The sequence below is a fragment of the Podarcis melisellensis genome, assembly GCF_964234715.1.
Source record: "Podarcis melisellensis genome assembly, chromosome: 12".
In the NCBI taxonomy this organism is placed as follows: domain Eukaryota; kingdom Metazoa; phylum Chordata; class Lepidosauria; order Squamata; family Lacertidae; genus Podarcis; species Podarcis melisellensis.
In genome coordinates this window covers 17,346,940-17,369,085 of record NC_138544.1, presented here as the reverse complement: position 1 = coordinate 17,369,085, position 22,146 = coordinate 17,346,940, and the positions used below count along the sequence as shown (strand labels likewise).

General features: G+C 42.6%; 1 protein-coding gene and 1 long non-coding RNA gene across 4 annotated transcripts in view; one reads left to right on the top strand and one right to left on the bottom strand.

Annotated features, from left to right (window-relative positions):
- The window catches only part of GADL1 (glutamate decarboxylase like 1), a 95,675-nt gene that overhangs the window by 45,125 nt on the left and 28,404 nt on the right, over window positions 1-22,146 (bottom strand). For all 3 annotated transcript variants that reach the window (XM_081883295.1, XM_081883294.1, XM_081883296.1), the window contains exons 9-11: window positions 13,646-13,762; window positions 9,034-9,098; window positions 8,699-8,780 (exon numbers count right to left, since the gene is read on the bottom strand). In XM_081883295.1, the coding sequence (XP_081739421.1) occupies window positions 8,699-8,780; window positions 9,034-9,098; window positions 13,646-13,762 (264 nt within the window). The remainder of the gene's footprint in view (window positions 1-8,698; window positions 8,781-9,033; window positions 9,099-13,645; window positions 13,763-22,146) is intronic.
- On the top strand, window positions 2,344-13,258 carry LOC309353863. The gene is made up of 3 exons (XR_014162089.1): window positions 2,344-3,143; window positions 8,867-8,920; window positions 12,589-13,258. It is a non-coding gene; the product is annotated as an uncharacterized lncRNA (long non-coding RNA).

The following is a 22,146-nucleotide window of genomic DNA, read 5'->3' as shown; positions in this document are numbered from 1 at the left end:
TTTAGGGATCCACAGATAACATTCTAATAAATGTTGTGGGCTGGTACAGAAACCTTTTCAGCAGAGAACCTCAACTGAGATGTCAGCAGAGGAATATTTAATGCTACTATCATTTTTGTGCACAGAAAATGTACCCCCCCCAAAAAAAAATCAAATTGGTGAGACCTCTGGGTATAGGGCGGTATATAAATTCAATAAATAATAATAATTACAGGTAGCTTCTGACAGATGTGAACTATGGGCCAGATTCAAATCTCACATCTTAGCCACCAAACTACACCAGCTCTGAATATCTGATCCCTAGCATAGAATCTGCCTTTTTCACAGCAGTCCGACACGTGAGTTTACATCTTCACCGAACTATCCTTGAAAAAATAAATTAAAAAAAAATGTTTATTGATACTTATTGAAAGATATACAAAAATACATGCCCATTACAAAGTATCTTTTTTATAACACACTAAGATAAAACAGCTACTTCGTCTAAAAGAGAACAAAGCCAGAAGGGAGAAAAAGACAAAGAAAGGAGAAACCAAAAGAAAGAGAAAGCGAGATACTGTAAAAGGAAAATAAAGAAAAAACCGATGTGGAAGGACATGTGAATCCAGAATTGGCCTCCACAGTCACTTACGGACTCATTGTTAAAACAGTGTTTATGGAAGACAATTTTACTTGGCTACGAGTGATTGCCAAAGAAGAAGATCACTCAGGGAGCTACTGGTAGACACCCCATGTTCCCCAAGATGCTATGTTCTGACCACTGAGTCACAAAATTGTGAAAAATTGTGAAAAATGATACAGAGAAGGGCTTGAAAGAGTAATAGGATGAGGAGAAGCAAAGTCTTTGCATCAATCAGGTACCAATTCTGCACCAAGGAACACCAAATGTTTTGACTACGAAATCCTGCACACATATGGAAGTATGGAAATATTTGGAAATGCATTAGAGGCACACAGGTCAGAATGGAAAGTTGTGGGAGAAGGATACAGATTGATAACTGGGCAAGAGGCGCTGAGCAAAAAAAGTCACTGGAATCATGTAGTCAGAAGGCGCTGGGGAGAAACAGAAGATCTAGAAAAGAGAATTAAAGCCAGTAATGGGGCGATTTCAATTCTGATTCAGCTCTGTCCAATAAGTTGCTTTTGGAAATATAATTGGCCTGCAAGCCAGTGTTCAGGTTAAAGATATCCTGCCCAATTTCCCAGCAGAGCGTGAAGGCTATAGAACCGCACACCGATTCATAATGATATTGCCGAATATCATCTCACAACGGAGCACACAATCCACTTTAAAATTGAATATAGAAGATGTCCACTGTGAACAGACAGAAAATAAGTTTAGTATTTGACGGCACTTCTCTGCAGCTCTTCTTGCCTGTCTGCTGCAGGAAAGGGTTTACAAGGTCTCTGACATTATGCCTAATGAAAGTGTCTGTATTTCTGTAACTGAATGTACAGCCTTTAATCTGCATTACAATATAGCACAGATAGCTCTGTCAAGCTTATAATAAAACAGAGGGGGAATATGTCAAGGCAAAACCTAAAACATATGCATACCAGACACAAGCTATTCAGCATCATGTACAAAACACAAGTCCTGGATTGAAAAGGAGCCAATTTTCTCATCTATGGGCACTGACAGGTTGGAACAGGCTTCCTCTCTGTGTATCTATCTTTTCAATATTCATCTACTAAAACATTTATACCCCGCATTTCCTCAACAAGGAAGCAGAGTGAATTAAAACAATAACTTAAGCATTTCTAAAACCATTCACAATAATAATAATAATTACCTAAAGCAGCTATAAAGCACTAAAACAGCACACAATAGTAAAAGTACAAACAGCTTAAAAAAATTTTTTAGCCAGACACCTTCTGACAATTAAAGCTACTTAAGGAAGAGAGGGGGATGTGGGTAGCGCTGTGGTCTAAACCACAGACCCTAGGACTTGCCTATCAGAAGGTCGGCGGTTCGAATCCCCGCAATGGGGTGAGCTCCAGTTGCTAGGTCCCTGCTCCTGCCAACCTAGCAGTTCGAAAGCACGTCAAAATGCAAGTAGGTAAATAGGTACCGCTCCGGCAGGAAGGTAGATGGTGTTTCCGTGCATTGCTCTGGTTCGCCAGAAGTGGCTTAGTCATGCTGGCCACATGACCTGGAAGCTGTACGCCGGCTCCCTCGGCCAATAAAACGAGATGAGTGCCGCAACCCGAGTCGGCCACGACTGAACCTAATGGTCAGGGGTCCCTTTACCTTTACTTTAAGGAAGAGAGGAGCCATTTATAGTCCTAAAAGGGAAAGTTTTAACAATCCTTTAGGGAGGCCATTGGAGAGAGAAGACTGGATGTCAATCGGTCTTCTTCTAAATTTAGCATCACTAAGGGAAAAGGTTTAAAAGATGCAAAACACCCCTACGCAATGTAACAAAAGAGCCTGCCCACCCCCTATTCTAAATCAGCATCCCGATTCTACTGTGGCCGACCAGTTGCCTTTGTTGACCCAAACGCAGCACATGATAGCAATATCCCTCTCTGACAGTTCCGCAGAAAGCGGCGTTCAGAGGCATCCTTCCCATCCTGGAGGCAGAATGTAGCCATTGTGACCAGCAGCCATGGATAACCTTAACTTCCACGGGTTTGTCTTCTTAAAATCCATCTATCCACCTATCACTACATCACATGGAAGCAAATTCCACCAGTTTAACTATGTGCTTGAATGTCAGGGACTGGACTGAAGGGGACGAGATGGAGCAGGAATGGTGGAGATTGCGGCCCCACTTCTCCTGAAGCTTCCAGAGGAAGGCAGTGTTGAATTACAGCAGTGGTTGGAGGAAGGTCACAGCTCAGAGACAGATGGACAGAAGAGTTGGAAGAAAGGAGGGGAAAGACAGAGCCAGGGGAGGCAGAGCAGCCAGCCGACACGTTCTCACTGGAGAGTATTTCTGAACCCCTTTTTCCCAGAACTCGGCGTTCGTTGAGAGTGCAAGAGCAAAAGACTCAGAGAAAATTAGCCCCTGGCAGCCACTGTAAGGGGAAGTGCTGTTGCTAGGAAGGGAGGGGGAGGAACTCAGTTGGAGAGACGCCATTAATGGGAGACGGACTGCCTTCCTTCGTCTCTCGCTGTGATGATTGAATAAACTCATTAAGTAAGAACTCTTCTTTGTTTTTCTATGCTTTTCGCTGTGATTGGGGGAGGGATAGAATTCCCCGAAGCCTGACATTGAACAATAGAGATAGATCAATGGAAGTCTCTAGGAGAATATTTATATATCTATTGATTTAAAAATAATATTTATATACCACTGTACAGTGGTACCTCAGGTTAAGTACTTAATTCATTCTGGAGGTCTGTTCTTAACCTGAAATTGTTCTTAACCTCAAGCACCACTTTAGCTAATGGGGCCTCCTGCTGCCACTGCGCTGCCGCTGCACAATTTCTATTCTCATCCTGAAGCAAAGTTCTTAACCCGAGGTAATATTTCTGGGTTAGTAGAGTCTGTAACCTGAAGCGTATGCAACCTGAAACATATGTAACCTGAGGTACCACTGTATCGGGGGGGGGGAATCACAGCCGTTTACAGCAGTATGAAAACATAAAAACCGGACGATAAAATCATAAAAAGTTAACAGCAGAAAGAAATTAAAAAGAAACACCAACTGACCATTGTGAGGGTGTACTCTTAATTGCCTAGCAGAACAGGAAAGTTTTCAGCAGACACTTAATATCCATGTGCAGTTTGACATCTCACAAATGGGTGGCTTGCGGAGACTCCACCGGCACCACAATTCTAAGCAATTTGTGACAACCTCCCTGATCCTGTGATTTTAACCAGGGTTGTCATAAGATGGAAGAAATCTCTGCTGATTAAGCAAGGATTTTAGACCTTGATGCATATAAGTTTGTGTTACAGTGGTATCTCAGGTTACATACACTTCAGGTTACATACGCTTCAGGTTACAGACTACGCTAACCCAGAAATACTGCTTCAGGTTAAGAACTTTGCTTCAGGATGAGAACAGAAATCGGGCTCCAGTGGTGCGGCAACAGCAGGAGGCCCCATTAGCTAAAGTGGTGCTTCAGGTTAAGAACAGTTTCAGGTGAAGTACGGACCTCCGGAACGAATTAAGTACTTAACCTGAGGTACCGCTGTATTTGAAAAATAGTTCTAAAGAAAAAACAAGACACATTCTCTGTTTTCAGATGATGTATCACAGCAGGTAGCATCTTGGAAGAAGAACTTCTCTCTTCTCTCTCACCCGGGAAGCAATGCCTCTCTTTATCTACACTTTTTAGAGCTGACAGGTGGTCCTTTTCATCTACAGGGTTTTTTTTAATAGTATTATTATAGTAGTATTACGAGATTTGCTGCCGGGTTAACTGAGGACTTTTTTTTTTCAGTCAATCAAATTGTTTTCAAACAATTCACCTAACCAATTAACTGACTAAACATTGCAGCCCATCCCATCAAACTGACAAATAATTATGCATGGAAATTAAGAATGAGCAACACTTTGCCAGCAAGAAGCGACTAATCTTCCTCATGAAGACGGATGGCTACAGTAGAGTGATTAACAATGCAATCCTAGACATGTCACCTGGAAGTTAAGGCTTCATGTATTCAATGTGTCTGGCTCCCTATTATGTTTGTGGGATGCAGTATCGGGAAATGAGCTTGGAGCCACCAAGTCCTCTGGCTGAAATCTCACTTCAGCAGTGAGCTCATGGCGGCCTGAGGCAAGTCCCAACCCCTTAGCCTTAACCCAAGAGGAAATAAACGAAGAAATCGAAACATTGACTCAGGAAATGGAGCCTGCAGGTTGAATGGCAAAAAGAAGGAAAAGATCGGCGAATATATCATTATGATCAGGCATGTCCATAGTCCATTTCAGGGGCCTAATCCGGCCTGCCGGTTGGTTTAATCCAGCCCCTGTGGCAGTTTACTTCCTGGGGTAAAACCCTAAAAAAAGCTCAACAACTTCAATCCTAAAAACAGGTCAATAACTGGTTGGCCCTTTGGTCGCCCCTCACGGCCCTTCATTTCATCAAATCTGGCCCTCTTTGAAAAAAATTTGGACATCACTTGTTGAATGGTTTATTTAAATATTAAGGTTCATTGTATAGCAGATGCTGTTAAATTGTGTTAATTAAGCTGTGTCAGCAATTGGGTATACTATATAAAGAGCAGCGTATGCCTCTCTAAATACCCTGGTGAATGGGTCGATGGATGGGTCATACTCATAGATTTAATGTAAGAGGAGTTTTTGTAATTAAAGCCAAGCAAAAGATATTTTTGAGTTTCTTCCTTGTTTCCTGAACGTGTGGTCTCCCCAGCACGCTTTCTGCAGCGCAATTAATCTGGTAAATACGCAACGCCGCTGACTTAGATAATTATCTCAAAACTGCAGGAATTCAACATGTGTGTACTTTCAACCAGTTCCAAGTATGGAAACAGGTATCTTCTCAAAGTTCTTCCCATCCTTCCTTTGCAAGTGTCTTGGTTGTAAGCAGCTTTGGATGAAGAATGAAGAATTGGGGGTATACGTATGAACCCAGCCTTACAGTGGACATGGATGTATCTTCTTGTTTTGATTCCATGGCTATTGCTGCCCACCTGCCACCACTCCCTTCATCTTTTTCCTCCCTCTACGACCTCAACACTGCAGAAAACTAAATTAGCAGTTCTCTGAGAAACTGTGTCTCGGAATACTAATTATGCAACATGGGAATTGGAAAGGTTTCTCGGTTTGCAAACATTATTCTCCAGTGTGGAACGCGGCCTTTCAAAGTCGTGGGGCAGACTTCCTGATGTGATTTCTGTCACCCTTGTCAGCTAAGCTTGAGCCACATTGTGCTTTGATACATAACCATACAGTGGCGCCCCGCAAGACGAACGCCTTGCAAGACGGAAAACCCACTAGACGAAAGGGTTTTCCGTTTTGGAGGCGCTTCGCAAAACGAATTTCGCTATGGGCTTGCTTCACAAGAAGAAAATGTCTTGCAAGTTCCTGCGGGTTTTTCCCTCCTTTCCCCCCCCTTTTTCTAAGCAGCTAAGCCGCTTATCAGCTGATCCGCTAAGCTGATAAGCCGCTAAAAGCCGCTACACCGCGAATAGCTAAGCTGTCAATGGGCTTGCTTCGCAAGACAAAAAAACCGCTATACGAAGAGCCTCACGGAACGGATTAATTTCGTCTTGCGAGGCACCACTGTATTTTCTTTTTCCATGTAATGCTTTTTGTTCTTTTATATCTGCCCACCAATGCACGAGTATCTCACATCTGCCTAGCCACTGGTATATGGCTATACAGACGTAGAGTTAGGATGCGAATGAAAACTCAGCGATTCTAACGTGCTACCCAAAGCCTGGTCAAACAGGGGCTCTCAACGTTCATTACGATGCTGATGAACAATTCGTGTACATTATGAACTATGCGCATGAAACATCTTTCCCTGCCACAGTGAACAGGGAACTCATGCAGTATTTCTATATGTACATTCTGCTCTATGCCAGCACAGATCTACTGGATCCAAAATAATTACCAAATCGTATGAAAAAATAACCTGGTCGCTGAATTTACAGAAATCTGGAACCTTTATATATTTGATGAACCAGGGTGGATAAAAATCAATGATTATTATTTTTTAAAATCAGATTTTTTAAAATTTAAATTGATATTTTTGTTATTTAAATCAGATTTTTTTTTATTTAATTCAGATTTTTAAAATAAAATGCTTTTGGAGGAAAAATCTTTCTAAAGATAGCTTTCTATTTAAGTTACGTTATAGTCCAAAAGCTATTCATCAGGAAATGATTTAAGTTTTTCAAGTGTGCTAAAACTCAGTAAGGTTTTTTTAAATAATTGTTTAACCACATCAGTTAACAAACATGGATACATATGCTATACTGTTATTGCTTTAGTTAAATAAATTGTTTAAATTGTTATTAAAGAAATGATTGTTTTTCTCCTTCCATTAAAGTACAGCAGAAAAGTTGTCCAAATATAAACAGTTAACATACTAAACCTCACAATAATTTCATAATTTTCTGTCAATGTATTTCTAATAGTATAACCAAATCAGTATTTTTGACATAACTGTAAAAACTACTTTGAAAATTTATCATTCCAAAAATGAAACCTTCATATGGTTGTAAATATTAAGATTATACCAGCAAGAATGAGTCATTCTGTAAAAAAAGAGAGATTTAAATCAAGTCTTACTGACTAGTGATTTAAATCGATTTGATTTAAGTCAAATCCACCCTATGATGAACAATGTTATGATTTGGAGAGGCAGTCAAGCATCGACTTTTGGTATAAATTTTTAAATGACAATACATCTATATCATGTTTTTTCAGTACAGTGAACATTTTATTTTCTAAAGGATCTCAAACATTTAAAGGCTGAATGCCAGCCTACTTGGTTATGATTCTCCTAGCTAAAAGGGTAGACACTTAAATGCAGGCTTGTGGTGACAAGGTTCGTTTAGGGAAAGGTTTATTTTAACAGGACATCCTGGGAGACATTGTGATCTTCCCCAGCGCTTCCTGTCAACGTAAGAGGACACCAGGCAATTGCTTTGATTGATCTGTGCTTTTACAATGGATTTACTAATCTCTGCATTTCACTGCCTCTGCATCCCAAGCGCTTTCCCATTTCAATCAATTTAAAAACCCTTTCACCTTTTTTGTTAATTCAATGACATTCCAACATGCCTTCCCAGATTTTCCTAAGTCCTATTCATTTAAGTCATTATTTTGCCCACTAATGCATTTAACTTCTAAACACTTCCTAATCACGTTGATTCGGAAAAGAATGAAGATATATATATATATCAAATAGAATGATAAAACGTTAACTGTATCTATATTTGTAGACTCCAATATAAATTTCTTAAATTTGATCCAAATTCAAACCTATTTAAAGTCATGCAATCTATTGCTAAGGGATGCAGGTGGCCAACCTAGCAGCTCAAAAGCACGTCAAAGTGCAAGTAGATAAATAGGCACCTCTCCGGCGGGCAGGTAAACGCCGTTTCGGTGCGCTGCTCTGGTTCGCCAGAAGCGGCTTAGTCATGCTGGCCACATGACCCGGAAGCTGTACGCCGACTCCCTCGGCCAGTAAAGCGAGATGAGCGCCCCAACCCCAGAGTCGGCCACGACTGGACCTAATGTTCAGGGGTCCCTTTACCTTTACCTTAAACTATTGCTACTTGAAATGGGCATACACACAGTCCTAAATTAGCTAATCAGAGCTGTTAATTTTAAAATACAGTGGTACCTCGGGTTACATACGCTTCAGGTTACATACGCTTCAGGCTATGCACTCTGCTAACCCAGAAATATTACCTCAGGTTAAGAACTTTGCTTCAGGATGAGAACAGAAATCGCGCTCCAGCGGCGCGGCAGCAGCAGGAGGCCCCATTAGCTAAAGTGGTGCTTCAGGTTAAGTACTGACCTCCGGAACAAATTAAGTACTTAACCTGAGGTACCACTGCACTGGCAAATAAGTAGAAGTTTGGGTGTCATTCACATGCAGAAATCAGGTATTTCCCGTCACCCCTTATCAGCCCTTCATGCACTCTTTGCACTGTCTGCAATGTTATGCTTTTGTACTGGAAAACCTAAGTTAATTTATCTGTTTTCTCAATGCAGCAGAAACACACTTCAGTTGCATTTGGGAAATTAAAAAAAGAAGACTTACGGAACTGTCTTTCACCAGAAGGGCGCAACACTGGATCCCTGCCATTAGCATCTTATGAGGATTCCATGCCACTGAATTGGCTCTATGAAAGCGATAAATGGACAAAAGCAGAAAATTACTTTGCAATTGCAGTGCGATTGCATATGATATAGCAGACTTTTTCTTCAGGTTTCCAATCAACATCCTCATAGTGACCATGACACAATCTATCCAAAATGAAACGTGAGTGTCTGTGGTTTCAATGAGGAAATGATGGTCTCCCTGAAGTCAATGAGACTTCAAAAATGCTTGCATTTGACTTTAATTATCCCCTTTCCAATTTAAACGTCATCTACCTGTGGATGCCTTGCAGAAGTTTGCGGTGCTTCCTTGACAGCAAAGCTGAGCCTCCCCACGATGCCTGTGGATATATTTATTAAAAGTTATAATTGTATAATTTTATTATTACTCTCATTATAGGGTTTTAAAAGTTTAGACGGCAGGGACGGTATGGACTGCATTCTCTTGTTTATGCCACTCACTTCAAACAATCCAAAAGAAGATATATATACTGGCTTGAATAAGGCCTTGCTTACACAAGCACAGTATGTCGACGTAAGTACCTTCTCTGGGCTATATACGTACGTACATGGCATGGATCAATCAGTCGAAAGTTTGTTCGAAATTCTTCAGAAATATTATACTATTGTTCTGCCAGCAGAATAAGTTACAGAACACTGAACAGCTGAATAAAACCAAAGGTGTTTGTTTACATGAGTAATCATGGAAACTAACCATAACTAGTGAGAATCCTCAAAATGAATTCTGGAAGAGTTATATTCCCATCTCTTTATCTGTTGCATACATTCAAGCAGAGTGAATTATTATCCAGCAATTATTCTATCTAACTTGATATTACATATCCTCCAACATTCTTTCAATGAAAATGGGCGGCTGCCAACTCATGTAAAAACATAACGAAACATTAAACATTTAAAAACATCCCTAAGCAGGGAGGTTAGATAGATAGTTAGTTAGTTAGTTATCTCTTTGGCTCAGGGGTTGCATAACCCTATACCCTCCAACATGAAAATAGCGACGTCCTAAGGAAAAGGGGCGCGAGTGGCACTGTGGGTTAAACCACAGAGCTTAGGACTCGCCCATCAGAAGGTTGGCGGTTCGAATCCCCACAATGGGGTGAGCTCCCGTTGCTCGGTCCCTGCTCCTGCCAACCTCGCAGTTCAAAAGCACGTCAAAGTGCAAATAGATAAATAGGAACCGCTCCGGCGGGAAGGTAAACGGCATTTCTGTGCGCTTCTCTCGTTTGCCAGAAGCGGCTTAGCCATGCTGGCCACATGACCAGAAGCAGTATGTCAGGGAGAGGCAAACGGGAAAAGATGAAAGGACAGAAACCAGCAGTTATAGAGAGCCTAAAGAGATTATCAGCAGCTTGTCGTCTGACAGTCAGTCAGACGTAGAGGGGGAGGAGGATGAGCCTGGGACAAGTCATGCTGTACACAGAGGAAGTAAGGGGAGGAGTTTTCGCCGACTTGCATGCTGGGTGCGGAAAAGGAGGAAGTAAGATTAGAGGGAGCAACTGCGCACAAGGGGAAGGAGGCTAATGGAAACGCTGGAGATGTACGTTTGAACTTTGTCAAATAAATCAATTGTTTGGAACTGGCTGGGAGCCTGGAGTCTTATCTATGGCCAGCTGGACAGCACTAAGCCTCTGACACAGTACGCTGGCTCCCTCGGCCAATAAGGCCAGATGAGCTCCACAAACCCAGAGTCGGTCACGGCTGGACCTAATGGTCAGGGGTACCTTTACCTTACACTAAGGAAAAGTGGGACATTCTGGGATCAAATCAGAAACTGGGACGGCTTCTTTATATCCAGGACTGTCCCTGGAAAATAGGGACACTTGGAGGTTCTTGAATTATTGTCAGTTTCAGGAATAATTGTGACGCGGGACTGCTTTAGGAGGAAGGGAAGAATTAAAATTTAGTAAATAAATTTAATAAATGATAAAATAACCAGACAACACACACAGCCACTACTGAAGCTGCTATGCCATCATGGAATATGCTCTGAAGTTGTGGAATACTCATAAGCATTCTAGTTGCACAAGGAAAATTCAGAACATGTGGAAGGTGAAAGGCCGTTTCAGCAGAAAAGGTTGTTTCATGGGATTTAGGAACAAGAGAGCAGACACATATAGGATCACGCTGTATATAGCCTTGGGTCATAAATAACAGCCTATATTTGGTGATCTGAATCTGCTCCCAAGCCACTGCAAATTTAGCACATTTTATATATAGCTTTTTCTCAGGAGGCCTGGACAGAAGAGAGCGATAATTTACAGCAGACATGCCCTTGATAGACTCTGCATGCATCCCTCTGGGATCAGCTCATACCTGGAAGACATTTTTCCACATCCTTAAACACACAAAGAGACCACTTGGGCCAACTCTGTAGAGAAATCTTCCGACCACAATTATGAATGGGGCCTCTTCTTCCCAAGGGAATCAAATAACATCCCTACGACAGCTACATCAGCCAATGGCATGAAACGTAATACTAGGGAAGCAATTTATTTTTAGCTTCTCCAAATGATTTACTCTGAAGAAATAAAGAGCCTTATCAAAGGCATTATTGCCAAGCAATCAACAGCTCACTGATTCCAAAAGAAGCCACTTTTAACAACAAAAGGATTTGCATATTTCCAATAACCCATCTGCAAGAAGATCAGGAAAATAGCAAAAACTCTCAAATACAGGTTTTTTTTGGGGGGGGGGGGGAAGCTTACCAAACTTTCATGTCATATTAATCTTCCTTAGCTGTGTTTGCAAAAACTGCTTTACTGAAAGCCTACAGTAATACCACTTAGGTAATTTGAAAATTATTTAGTCATTCCCCATGAATGAATATTTCTGCAAGTCAGACAGTTTTGGAATGTTTAGGTGTTAAGCAAACAGAACTGTGCTGGAATTCCCATAGCGAAACCTACTGGAAGAAATCATGATAACAAACTTTTTTTATATATAAAAGGATGGAAATAGTTTGTTGGATATTTACAGATAAATTGTAAACGGATAAAAACACTGGCAGGATTATTGTAATAACCTGCAGCTATATAAGGGTGTGTGTGTGTGTGTGTGTGTGTGTGTGTGTGTGTGTGTATAAAGAGAAGATAAATAAATGAGTAAGTTAATTTGGATATGCAGAAGATATTAAAAATAAATTTGAGGAACCTCAGAAAGAGGGGGAAGGAAGTCAAGTTTTAAAATTAAAATCAGTGAAAAGTATATATCTGAAAAGTATAAAGGTAAAGGTAAAGGTACCCCTGCCCGTACGGGCCAGTCTTGACAGACTCTAGGGATGTGCGCTCATCTCACTCTATAGGCCGGGAGCCAGCGCTGTCCGCAGACACTTCCGGGTCACGTGGCCAGCGTGATGAAGCTGCTCTGGCGAACTGGCACCAGAGCAGCACACGGAAACGCCGTTTACCTTCCCGCTAGAAAGCAGTATCTATTTATCTACTTGCACTTAGGGGTGCTTTCGAACTGCTAGGTGGGCAGGAGCTGGGACCGAACGACGGGAGCTCACCCCGCCGCGGGGATTCGAACCGCCGACCATGCAATCGGCAAGTCCTAGGCACTGAAGTTTTACCCACAGCGCCACCCGCGTCCCTCTTTTTTTTAAAAGGAATTCCCACAGAGAAACAATGTATTGTTAAAGGATAGTGCCACTGGCAAAGAAATGGAAATCTAGGAGTCATTCTAGATATTTAGGATAAATAACTCAACATTCACAAAACAATAGGATAATAACCTCCTAAACACCATCGTCCTGGACTCAGGAGACCAATGGTTCAGCCAACCAGACTAATATTTTCTGACTATTTTTTTCAGGAGTTCGAACAGATATGGGGAATTGCTCTCACTGGGAGATTGCAAGCAGTCTTCAGGCTTCAGAGCTTTCCCCTAATCCTCTCATAGTGGAAGGGGAACACAGTGCCTGGAAGAAGTCCCTCTCAAACTCCCCTTCTCCCACTAAAGAGCCTATGAAAGAACCACGAGCACCTTGGAGGAATAATAAAACAAAAGGTTATGTTATGTCATACACAACCTTTGAGGAAAAGTCCAAGTCTACAAAAATCAACACCCTGAAGATTCCGGGCCCCACAGAGATTAGACTGGCCTCAACCAGAGACAGGGCCTTTTTGGCCGTGGCCCCGGCCTGGTGGAACGCTCTCTCACAAGAGACCAGGGCCCTGCGAGATTTGACATCCTTCCTCAGGGCTTGCAAGACAGAGCTGTTCCACCAGCCTTTGGTCAGGGTTCAGTCTGACACATTTCTCTTTGTATAAGAACAAGCACGAAGGAGGGTTCCCAGCCCTCTCACAGGTCCTTATAATATCAGTGGAAACAGTTGGTCCTGGCGAGTATTAACCGCTTTCAGTTTTAAGCTGAGGATTGTCATTTGTCCAGTTTTAAGTTTAATTTATTTGAATTAATTTTGGGATGCATTTTAGTCGATTGATTGCTTGTTTTTATTGCATTATTTATATGATGTTAGCCGCTCTGAGCCCGGCTCTAGCAGGGGTACAAATAAATTATTATTGTTATTGTTATTGTTATTCTAACTATGCAAGCAAGCTCTTAATATTACACAATGAAATGTAATGTGGTACAGGGCTTAGATAGTAAAAGTTACTAAATATGTCTGAGCAAAACAACCTCTCAAGCTAAGCTACATCAAAATAAAGATACTCTGAACTCTTCAGAGAGAGACAGTCCACAGATTTAGGCATTAAACAAAATGTTATTCGGTTTTCAGAACACCATTAGTTGGGTTTGCAAAATCAGCTACACTCCGCCTCCCCAGCATGTGTGAGAACGGCTCCGCGGTTAAAAAGAAGGATTAATAAAGTGAAACAAAGAACAAATGTTAATAAAACTAACTTACATCAACATGCAGCCAAAGGTCATGTTTCTCGCAGATGTCGGCAATTTCATCCAGAGGATCAAACGCTCCCAGAACTGTGGTGCCAGCTGTAGCGCTGACAAAAAATGGTGCTGAACCCTGTGGAATGATCCAAAACAAAAGATTGTTTGCACTGTTCAAATTCTCCAGTGAGGGTGACACGATTAATACAATAAGGTCTGGGAATCTAGGACAAGACTAACAATGTCTACATTTTACATTCTCAGCAGCAAACTGGTCTTTTAAAAGTATTCTATCCAAAACATTGGAAAAACCTGGGTTACTTAAGTGCCAGAATGTCAAACATCGACTGTCAATGATCAATGCTCTCTCGCGGTCTGGTCCCAAAATCTTTACACATATGTCACTGGAAGCAAACTGATTATCTCTCTTTCTCTAAATTCAGGTTGGAAAGATTTCTGTTATGGCAGGGCTAGCTTAAGACATTTGCAGTACCTGAAGGGGAAAATCCAAACTGCAGCCTAAGCAATGGTTCACCCTCCCAAGCAGTGGAAAATATAACCAATTAACCACTGACAATTCCCTGCCTTTTAGATGGTACCAAAGAACACCCGCCCCCCAGAAAATAACCTGATGGTGCTGGCATGTTCTGCTTCGCGGCAAGGCCAGCCCAGCCCTGCACAAGACTACTGCGATATTTAAGATATTTCAACTGATTGGTTGGGTCAACTTTAAAGGAGAAGTGGGTTCTTCTGTAAGGGACAAGTTGTGCCTGGCATTTATGCCTTTCTGAATTTAATGTGAATCAAAACCAGCAACTGAGGCATGTGGGGTGAGTATCCAAACCTTTCCTCCAATGCTATGGTCCTAAAAACCTGCCCCCCATCCCATATTGCAATTTGCTTCGGGGGGGGGGGAAGAGTGATATTCAGCAAGCTCACAGCATGGGAGACAAGGGTCAATTGCTTTTAAATGTAAAAATAATAAACCATCCCCTTCCTGTGTGCCACGATCCTGATCTGGATCAGAAATCCGAGGGGCTATTTCAGATTCCCCCCCCCTTAAAGGTCACATTGCATGCAGTAACTAGGGGGTGCATGTCCCAAAAGAGCCTTGATTCTTTGTGAGCACTCCAAACACAAAAGCACTAGCCATTCTAAGCAAGTGAGCACAAAAAGGGATTTGTCCACTATAAGGGGAGAGTGCCCTCCAGCTCCTCAAGGGAATATCACATTCCCACCAAGGAGGGAGATTCAGTATGGGTCCCAGTGCTGGTTGATAGACCAAGAGTGCACACTAATGGTTCCTCGTCATCCTGTGGAAAAAGTGACAAGTGGGGTGCCGCAGGGTTCTGTCCTGGACCCGTTGTTGTTCAACGTCTTTATAAAGTCAGGCATAGGCAAACTCGGCCCTCCAGATGTTTTGGGACTAAAACATCATCCCTGACCACTGGACCTGTTAGCTAGGGATGATGGGAGTTGTAGTCCCAAAACATCTAAAGGACCGAGTTTGCCTATGCCTGATAATGCACTTGAATAAAGGTATTAAAGGTAAAGGGACCCCTGTCCATTAGGTCCAGTCGTGACCGACTCTGGGCTCATCTCGCTTTATTGGCTGAGGGAGTCGGCATTTGTCTGCAGACAGCTTCCGGGGTCATGTGGCCAGCATGACTAAGCCGCTTCTGGCAAACCAGAGAAGCGCACAGAAATGTCATTTACCTTCCCGCTGGAGCGATACCTATTTATCCACTTGCACTTTTGACGTGCTTTCGAACTGATAGGCTGGCAGGAGCAGGGACCGAACAACAGGAGCTCACCCCGTTGCGGGGATTCAAACCGCCGACCTTCTGATCGGCAAGTCCTAGGCTCAGTGGTTTAACCCACAGCGCCACCCGCGTCCTGAATAAAGGTATTGGGGGGGTGCTAATAAAATTTGCAGATGATATCAAACTGGGAGTGGTAGCTAATGCCATAGATAACAAAATTGGGATTGAAGAGGACCTTAACAGATTGCAGAACTGGGCCCAAACTAACAAAATGAATTTCAACAGAGAGAAATGTCAGGTTCTATACTTAGACAGGAAGAACCAGCTGCATAAATATAAGGTGGGGGACACCTGGCTTGCCAGTAGTACAGATGAAAAGGATCTAGGGGTCTTAGTAGATCACAAGCTTAACACGAGTCAGCAGTCTGATGCAGAAGCAAAAAAAAGCCAATGATATTCTGGGCTGTGGGGACAGAAGTACAGTGTCCTGATCAAGGGAAGTCACAGTAAAGCTCCAGTCTGCCTTGGTCAGACTATGCCTGGAGTGCTGTGTCCAGTTTGGGGTACTACAATTTAAGAAGAATATCAACAAGCTGAACATGTGCAGAGGAGGGCGACCAAGATGACCAAGGGTCTGGAAACCAAGCCTTATGAGGAACAGTTGAGGGTGTTGGGTATGTTGAGCCTGGAAAAGAGGAGACTGGTGGAGGGGAGAGATATGATAGCAATCTTCAAATATCTAAAGGGATGTCACACGGAAGATGGAACACGTTTGTTTCCTCCTGCTCTGGAGGCTAGGACCTGAACCAATGGATTTGAGTTAGAAGAAAGGAGATTCCGACTCAACTTCAGGAAGAACTTTCTGACAGTAAGAGCCATTTGACAGTGGAACGGTCTTCCTCGGGTGGTGGCAGACTCTCCTTGGAAATTTTTGAGAAAAGGTTGGGTGGCCATCTGTTACGTATGCTTTAGTTGAGATTCCTGCATTGCTGGGTGTTGGCACTTAGGTGACCCTTCCAACTATGATTGTATGAAGGGTAATTCCTGAGCACAAATGGACCTGGTGCACAAATGGTGCACTGGGGAATGTAGTCTTTGTGCCCTGTTTTGCAGAAACATATGGTTTTCCCAGTAGTGATGTATGGAAGTGAGAGTTGGACCATAAAGAAGGCTGATCGCCGAAGAATTGATGCTTTTGACTTATGGTGCTGGAGGAGACTCTTGAGAGTCCCATGGACTGCAAGAAGATCAAACCTCTCCATTCTGAAGGAAATCAGCCCTGAGTGCTCACTGGAAGGACAGATCCTGAAGCTGAGGCTCCAATACTTTGGCCACCTCATGAGAAGAGAAGACTCCCTGGAAAAGACCCTGATGTTGGGAAAGATGGAGGGCACAAGGAGAAGGGGACTACAGAAGATGAGATGGTTGGACAGTGTTCTCAAAGCTACTAACATAAGTTTGACCAAACTGCGGGAGGCAGTGGAAGACAGGAGTGCCTGGCGTGCTCTGGTCCATGGGGTCACGAAGAGTCGGACACGACTAAACAACAACAAAGCTCCATTACCCCTGCTGCTCTCCCATTCCTCCTCTTTCTCCATGTAAATTTAGAAGCTCGATGGGAGCAGCAAAGGAAGGAGTGGTATAGGTTCAAGATGTATAGAGACCTTTTCTCAAATAATGAACCAGAGGCACTCACTGTTTTAAGTGCATTTTGACTATTAACACATTTAAAGAAGTGCACAGTGTAGCCTCGAATTTCACTGTTGTCAGAGACCATAACGTGAGCAGATGACAGTGTAACTAGGTAGGGTGCTGCTACTACCACCTCGCCATAGCCACGCCTTTCTATAGCATACTTATCTTTCTCGCTTCCCTGTTACTTTCTTCTGAACTAAGAGTAAGAAGAGTCCCTGGTATTAAATGCTAATAACAACATTCAGTTGATGATAGTACTAATTAGCTCAGCTAGGAGGCTACTCATGCAAGGAAGATCTTGCATTACATAATTAGTGCTTATTTTTCCTGCCATCAACAATCTGAACCTGCCGCCAAATGTGGATAGGTCTACAATAGGACAGGATGTATGTGCGGCAATTTCCCATGCAGTAGCAGGAGACCATGTGCATGAGAAGTGGACAAGACAGGCCCAGAGAGGCAGGGCGCACCAAAAGCACATATCCCACCAGGCACCAGGTGTGGAACTACCATAGACTGAAGTTATTGGGATGACTGCAGGGATTGGATGTGTGGCAACTTCACATGCAAACCCCTTCAGAACTACAGTTATGAATGAGCCCTGATCCAATGACATATTAATCACAATGGGTGGGATCTTGAGGGAGGGAAAGCCCTGCTACTAGGTAGGATTTATAGACAGATAGCTGCATCCTATCACCTCCTGGCAAATAGAAGGGGAGGAAATGGAGGCAGTGAGAGATTTTACTTTCTTGGGCTCCATGATCACTGCAGATGGTGACAGCAGTCGCGAAATTAAAAGACGCCTGCTTCTTGGGAGAAAAGCAATGACAAACCTAGACGGCATCCTAAAAAGCAGAGACATCACCTTGCCAACAAAGGTCCATATAGTTAAAGCTATGGTTTTCCCAGTAGTGATGTATGGAAGCGAGAGCTGGACCATAAAGAAGGCTGATTGCCAAAGAATTGATGCTTTTGAATTATGGTGCTGGAGGAGACTCTTGAGAGTCCCATGGACTGCAAGAAGATCAAACCGATCCATTCTTAAGGAAATCAGCCCTGAGTGCTCACTGGAAGGACAGATCCTGAAGCTGAGACTCCAATAGTTTGGCCACCTCATGAGAAGAGAAGACTCCCTGGAAATGAGGCTGATGCTAGGAAAGATGGAGCGCACAAGGAGAAGGGGACGACAGAGGACGAGGTGGTTGGACAGTGTTCTGGAAGCTACCAACATGAGTTTGACCAAATTGCGGGAGGCAGTGGAAGACAGGAGTGCCTGGCATGCTCTGGTCCATGGGGTCACGAAGAGTTGGACACGACTAAACGACTAAACAACAACAAGCTGCATCCTATGGTCCAAATGGTCACACAAGAAATACGTAGCAGGGCTATGAAGTAGCCCCTTTTGACCATTGTGTGCCATAACCCAACTCTCTCCAAACTTCAGGAGCAGCAGCAGACAAAACATTAGGGGCTGCAGTTGGAAAGCAAAAATCAGATAATACTGATGTGCATAAACTCGTTGAGTCTCCATCTCAACATGGGCATCATTATCACACAAGTCTTCATCAATCTGCTGGAAAAGACTTTCCACCCAAAGTATTAAACTTACAACAGGAAGTAGGGTTTCTGTTATTTGTTTCCAAAGGCATGAGTCTCAATTGCCGTATAGCACTAAAACTAAAATCTCAAAGTGCACACTATGGCCTGGTTTGCACAACACAGTAAGCCAAACTATGGTTTACAGGGATCATGCAAACCACAGTTTAGTGTGCCACCTGAACACAGTCTCGTATTTAAGCTCTCTCCTCACTAATTATGAGCTGTAGCAAAGTTTCTTCAGGTGACAATACTATGCCAGGCATGGGGAACCTTTTGCTCAACTCTAAATCTCATCTTCCCTGGCTATTGGCCATGCTTGCTAGAGATATAGTTAAACAACATCTGGAAAGTCAAAGATTCCCCACACTTGCAGTAAGCCACATTTTTGGCTTACCTCCGCGTTGTGCAGGAGCAAGAAGGTAGGGGGAGAAACAAAGAAGCTGCAAACTCTTATCTGGGAGCCTGCATCTTTCTGCGGTCCCAGAAAGTCAAAGTTTCATTTACTGTACTGTGCAAGCTAGGTCATTATATGCAGCTGTTTGTGAACAGAAGTGGGTGGAGCCTTATATTGCGTTTATACATATGCTGAAGCTATGGAGCTAACAACCTAACCATCTGCAGTACTTAGTACCTTTCTTTTAAATTCTTCTCACTGCAATAATATCTTAAGAAACACTATCTCCTGAAAAGCCAAACACAAAAACCCCCGGTAAGTAACATTTTCCTCCCAAAGCAACAGCTGTAAGTTTTCATTACGCTGAACTATTGATTAAAGTGACTTTCAGGTTACGAACTTAAAACGCTGAACAAAAAAAACCCCAAAATAATTTCTCCTGCAGCCAATGGAACAGCCTCATAAATCCCACTAAACTGGATTCTTTTGGCTTTGATGAGACTTTAAATAGGTTTTTAGCTTAACATTGGGGGGGAAAGGAGGAGTACTTCTCAGAAATTGTCTTTTCACTTTGCCATGAGACTCTGGAGCTAGCTGAAATGATTGCCAAACACATTTTCAGTGGGAAATATTTTTTTAATGCTTCAATGATATTGACATGCATTCGGGCAGAAGGAACGGAAGGGGAGACCTCCTGTGCATTAAACAGGCTTCCCCACCCCTCTTCCTTCTTTCTCTCCACACTTCATTCTGGATAATTTAAATGTGAATTTAAAACCATAATCTTCCATGAATGTCAGGCTAAAATAAAATCATACTTGCTGCAGTCCAGTCATTTCTTCTGGAGAAAGGTAGCTTCACCGGCAGCTTTATTCAAACAGACAGAAGGATTCGTAGAGAGAATGACACATTGCCTTTGAAAAGCACCTAGAGATTTCAACTGGTGCAGAGTATAACGGCCCAGTTATTAACAGGGGCTGATCACCACAGCCAGCGTCTAGTTTTCACAGATTGAAAAGTTTGCTTCTGGACCCAAACCAAAGTGCTCATGCCATACCCTCCAACATTTCTCTGAAGAAAATAGGGACGTTCCGTTCCATAATGATAATTTTATTATTTATACCTCCCCACCACATTTTCCTGGGTTGCCCCATCCACTCTGGGCAGCTTCCAACATATATAAAAACATTATGAAACTTTAAACATTAACAAAACCCTTCCCCATGAAGTGGAAACTTGGCTTAAGAACAGATTATTTTATGAACAACTTGGATAAAGAACGCTGCAAACCCGGAAGTAGGTGTTTTGGTTTGTGAACTTTGCCTTGGAATAAGAACATGTTTCACTTCCTGTTGAGTGTGTTCCATTTGTAAATTGAGTCCCCCGCTGCTATGGGAAAGCACGCCTTGGTTTAAGAATGCTTTGGTTTAAGAACGCACTTCCGGAACGGATTAAGTTCATAAACCAAGGTACCACTGACAGGATTGCCTTCAGACAGCTCGGAAGTTGGATAACTCCATACCTTCCAACATTTCTCCAGTGAAAATAGGGACATCCTAAAGAAAAGCAGGGCGTTCTCCAAATCAGGGACGTCCCTGGAAAATAGGGACACTTGGAAGATATGTCATGCTTACCACTAAAGCTAAGTGGCTGACCAGGATCTGGATATCAAAAAATCAAACTTCTTCCAGAGGAATCATTCTACCAATTCAGATCCTCTTCAGAAATCCTCCCTTGGATGTCCCTGTCTTCAAAAGTTGGAGGTAACTCAAGAAGGCCTTTTCAGCGGTGGCACCCAAATTCACTTGGCACCACCACTGTTGTCCTTTAGGTGCCTGTCAAAGTCTATGCTATTCTCAGACGCTTTTAATGGTGCTGGAGTCTCAGCTGTTTCTATTTTCTCAGCTCGCTTCACTGGCTCCTGCAAATTGCTTCTTACCTGTTCTATTTATTGTGGCTTATTATAATTTGTTTTTTTTACTGCAAGCTGCCTTGAGGCTCTTTTGGGAAAGGAGGGGGGTAAACATACCTTAAAGAAAAGAAAAGAAAATGCTGTTCCTCCATTGAAGTGAATGAGAAAGCAGGGAGCTCTGTGTGCGCATTGCAACAAATGAAGAACTCTGGAACCGTGTTAGCCATCCTAACCCATCACAACACGGACAGAATATCCCATCATGAAGATACACACAACATAAGTTCTTTTCTACCCAATCCCACAACCAAAAATGGTAATGACACTACAACCTTTTTGGGGCGGGGGTGGGGTTAGATAGATATTACAACCATCAAGCCCAATCAATATGAAAACGATAGGATCAAAATAAAAACTATTTCAGTTTGCTTCTTTTACTATTTTAAAGCCTCTATTTCTGCCAGACCAAGATTGTGTGTATCATACTCATTTTGTCTCTTACCGTTTCGCAACTTTAAAAAATATTATTTGGTATATAAAAGCACCTGGGGGGGAAAAAAAACCCTCACAAAATTTGCATTTATAGGAAAACCGGTTGAACAAATTATACACCATAACGAATTTTGTTTTCATGCGGCAAGGTCTCCATAACTGGACCGTGTATCCATCTTGTATTTTCTCTAATGTTTGAAGAGGAAGTTACATTCAGGAACCTGCCCTTGAGACTACAGTGGTGCCTCGCAAGACGTTCCGTGAGTCTCTTCGTCTTGCGGTTTTTTCGTCTTGCGAAGCACGGCTATTAGCGGCTATTAGCGGCTTAGTGGCTTTAAGAAAAAGGAAAAAAACTCGCAAGAACTCGCAAGACGTTTCGTCTTGCGAAGCAAGCCCATAGGGAAAATCGTCTAGCGAAGCGACGCAAAAACCGAAAAACCCTTTCGTCTTGCGCGTTTTTCGTTTTGCGAGGCATTCGTCTTGCGGGGCACCACTGTATCATAAGGTGAGGAACTGAAAATATGTTTCCCATGTCTTTGCATCTATGGATCTCCTTTCAAACATTAGAATCTGTTCTGTGAATACCCTATGAAAACACAGGCACCAATCTTTTTCTGCAATCTGTGAAGCAATGCACAGCAAAGCAGAAAAGATAGGACACC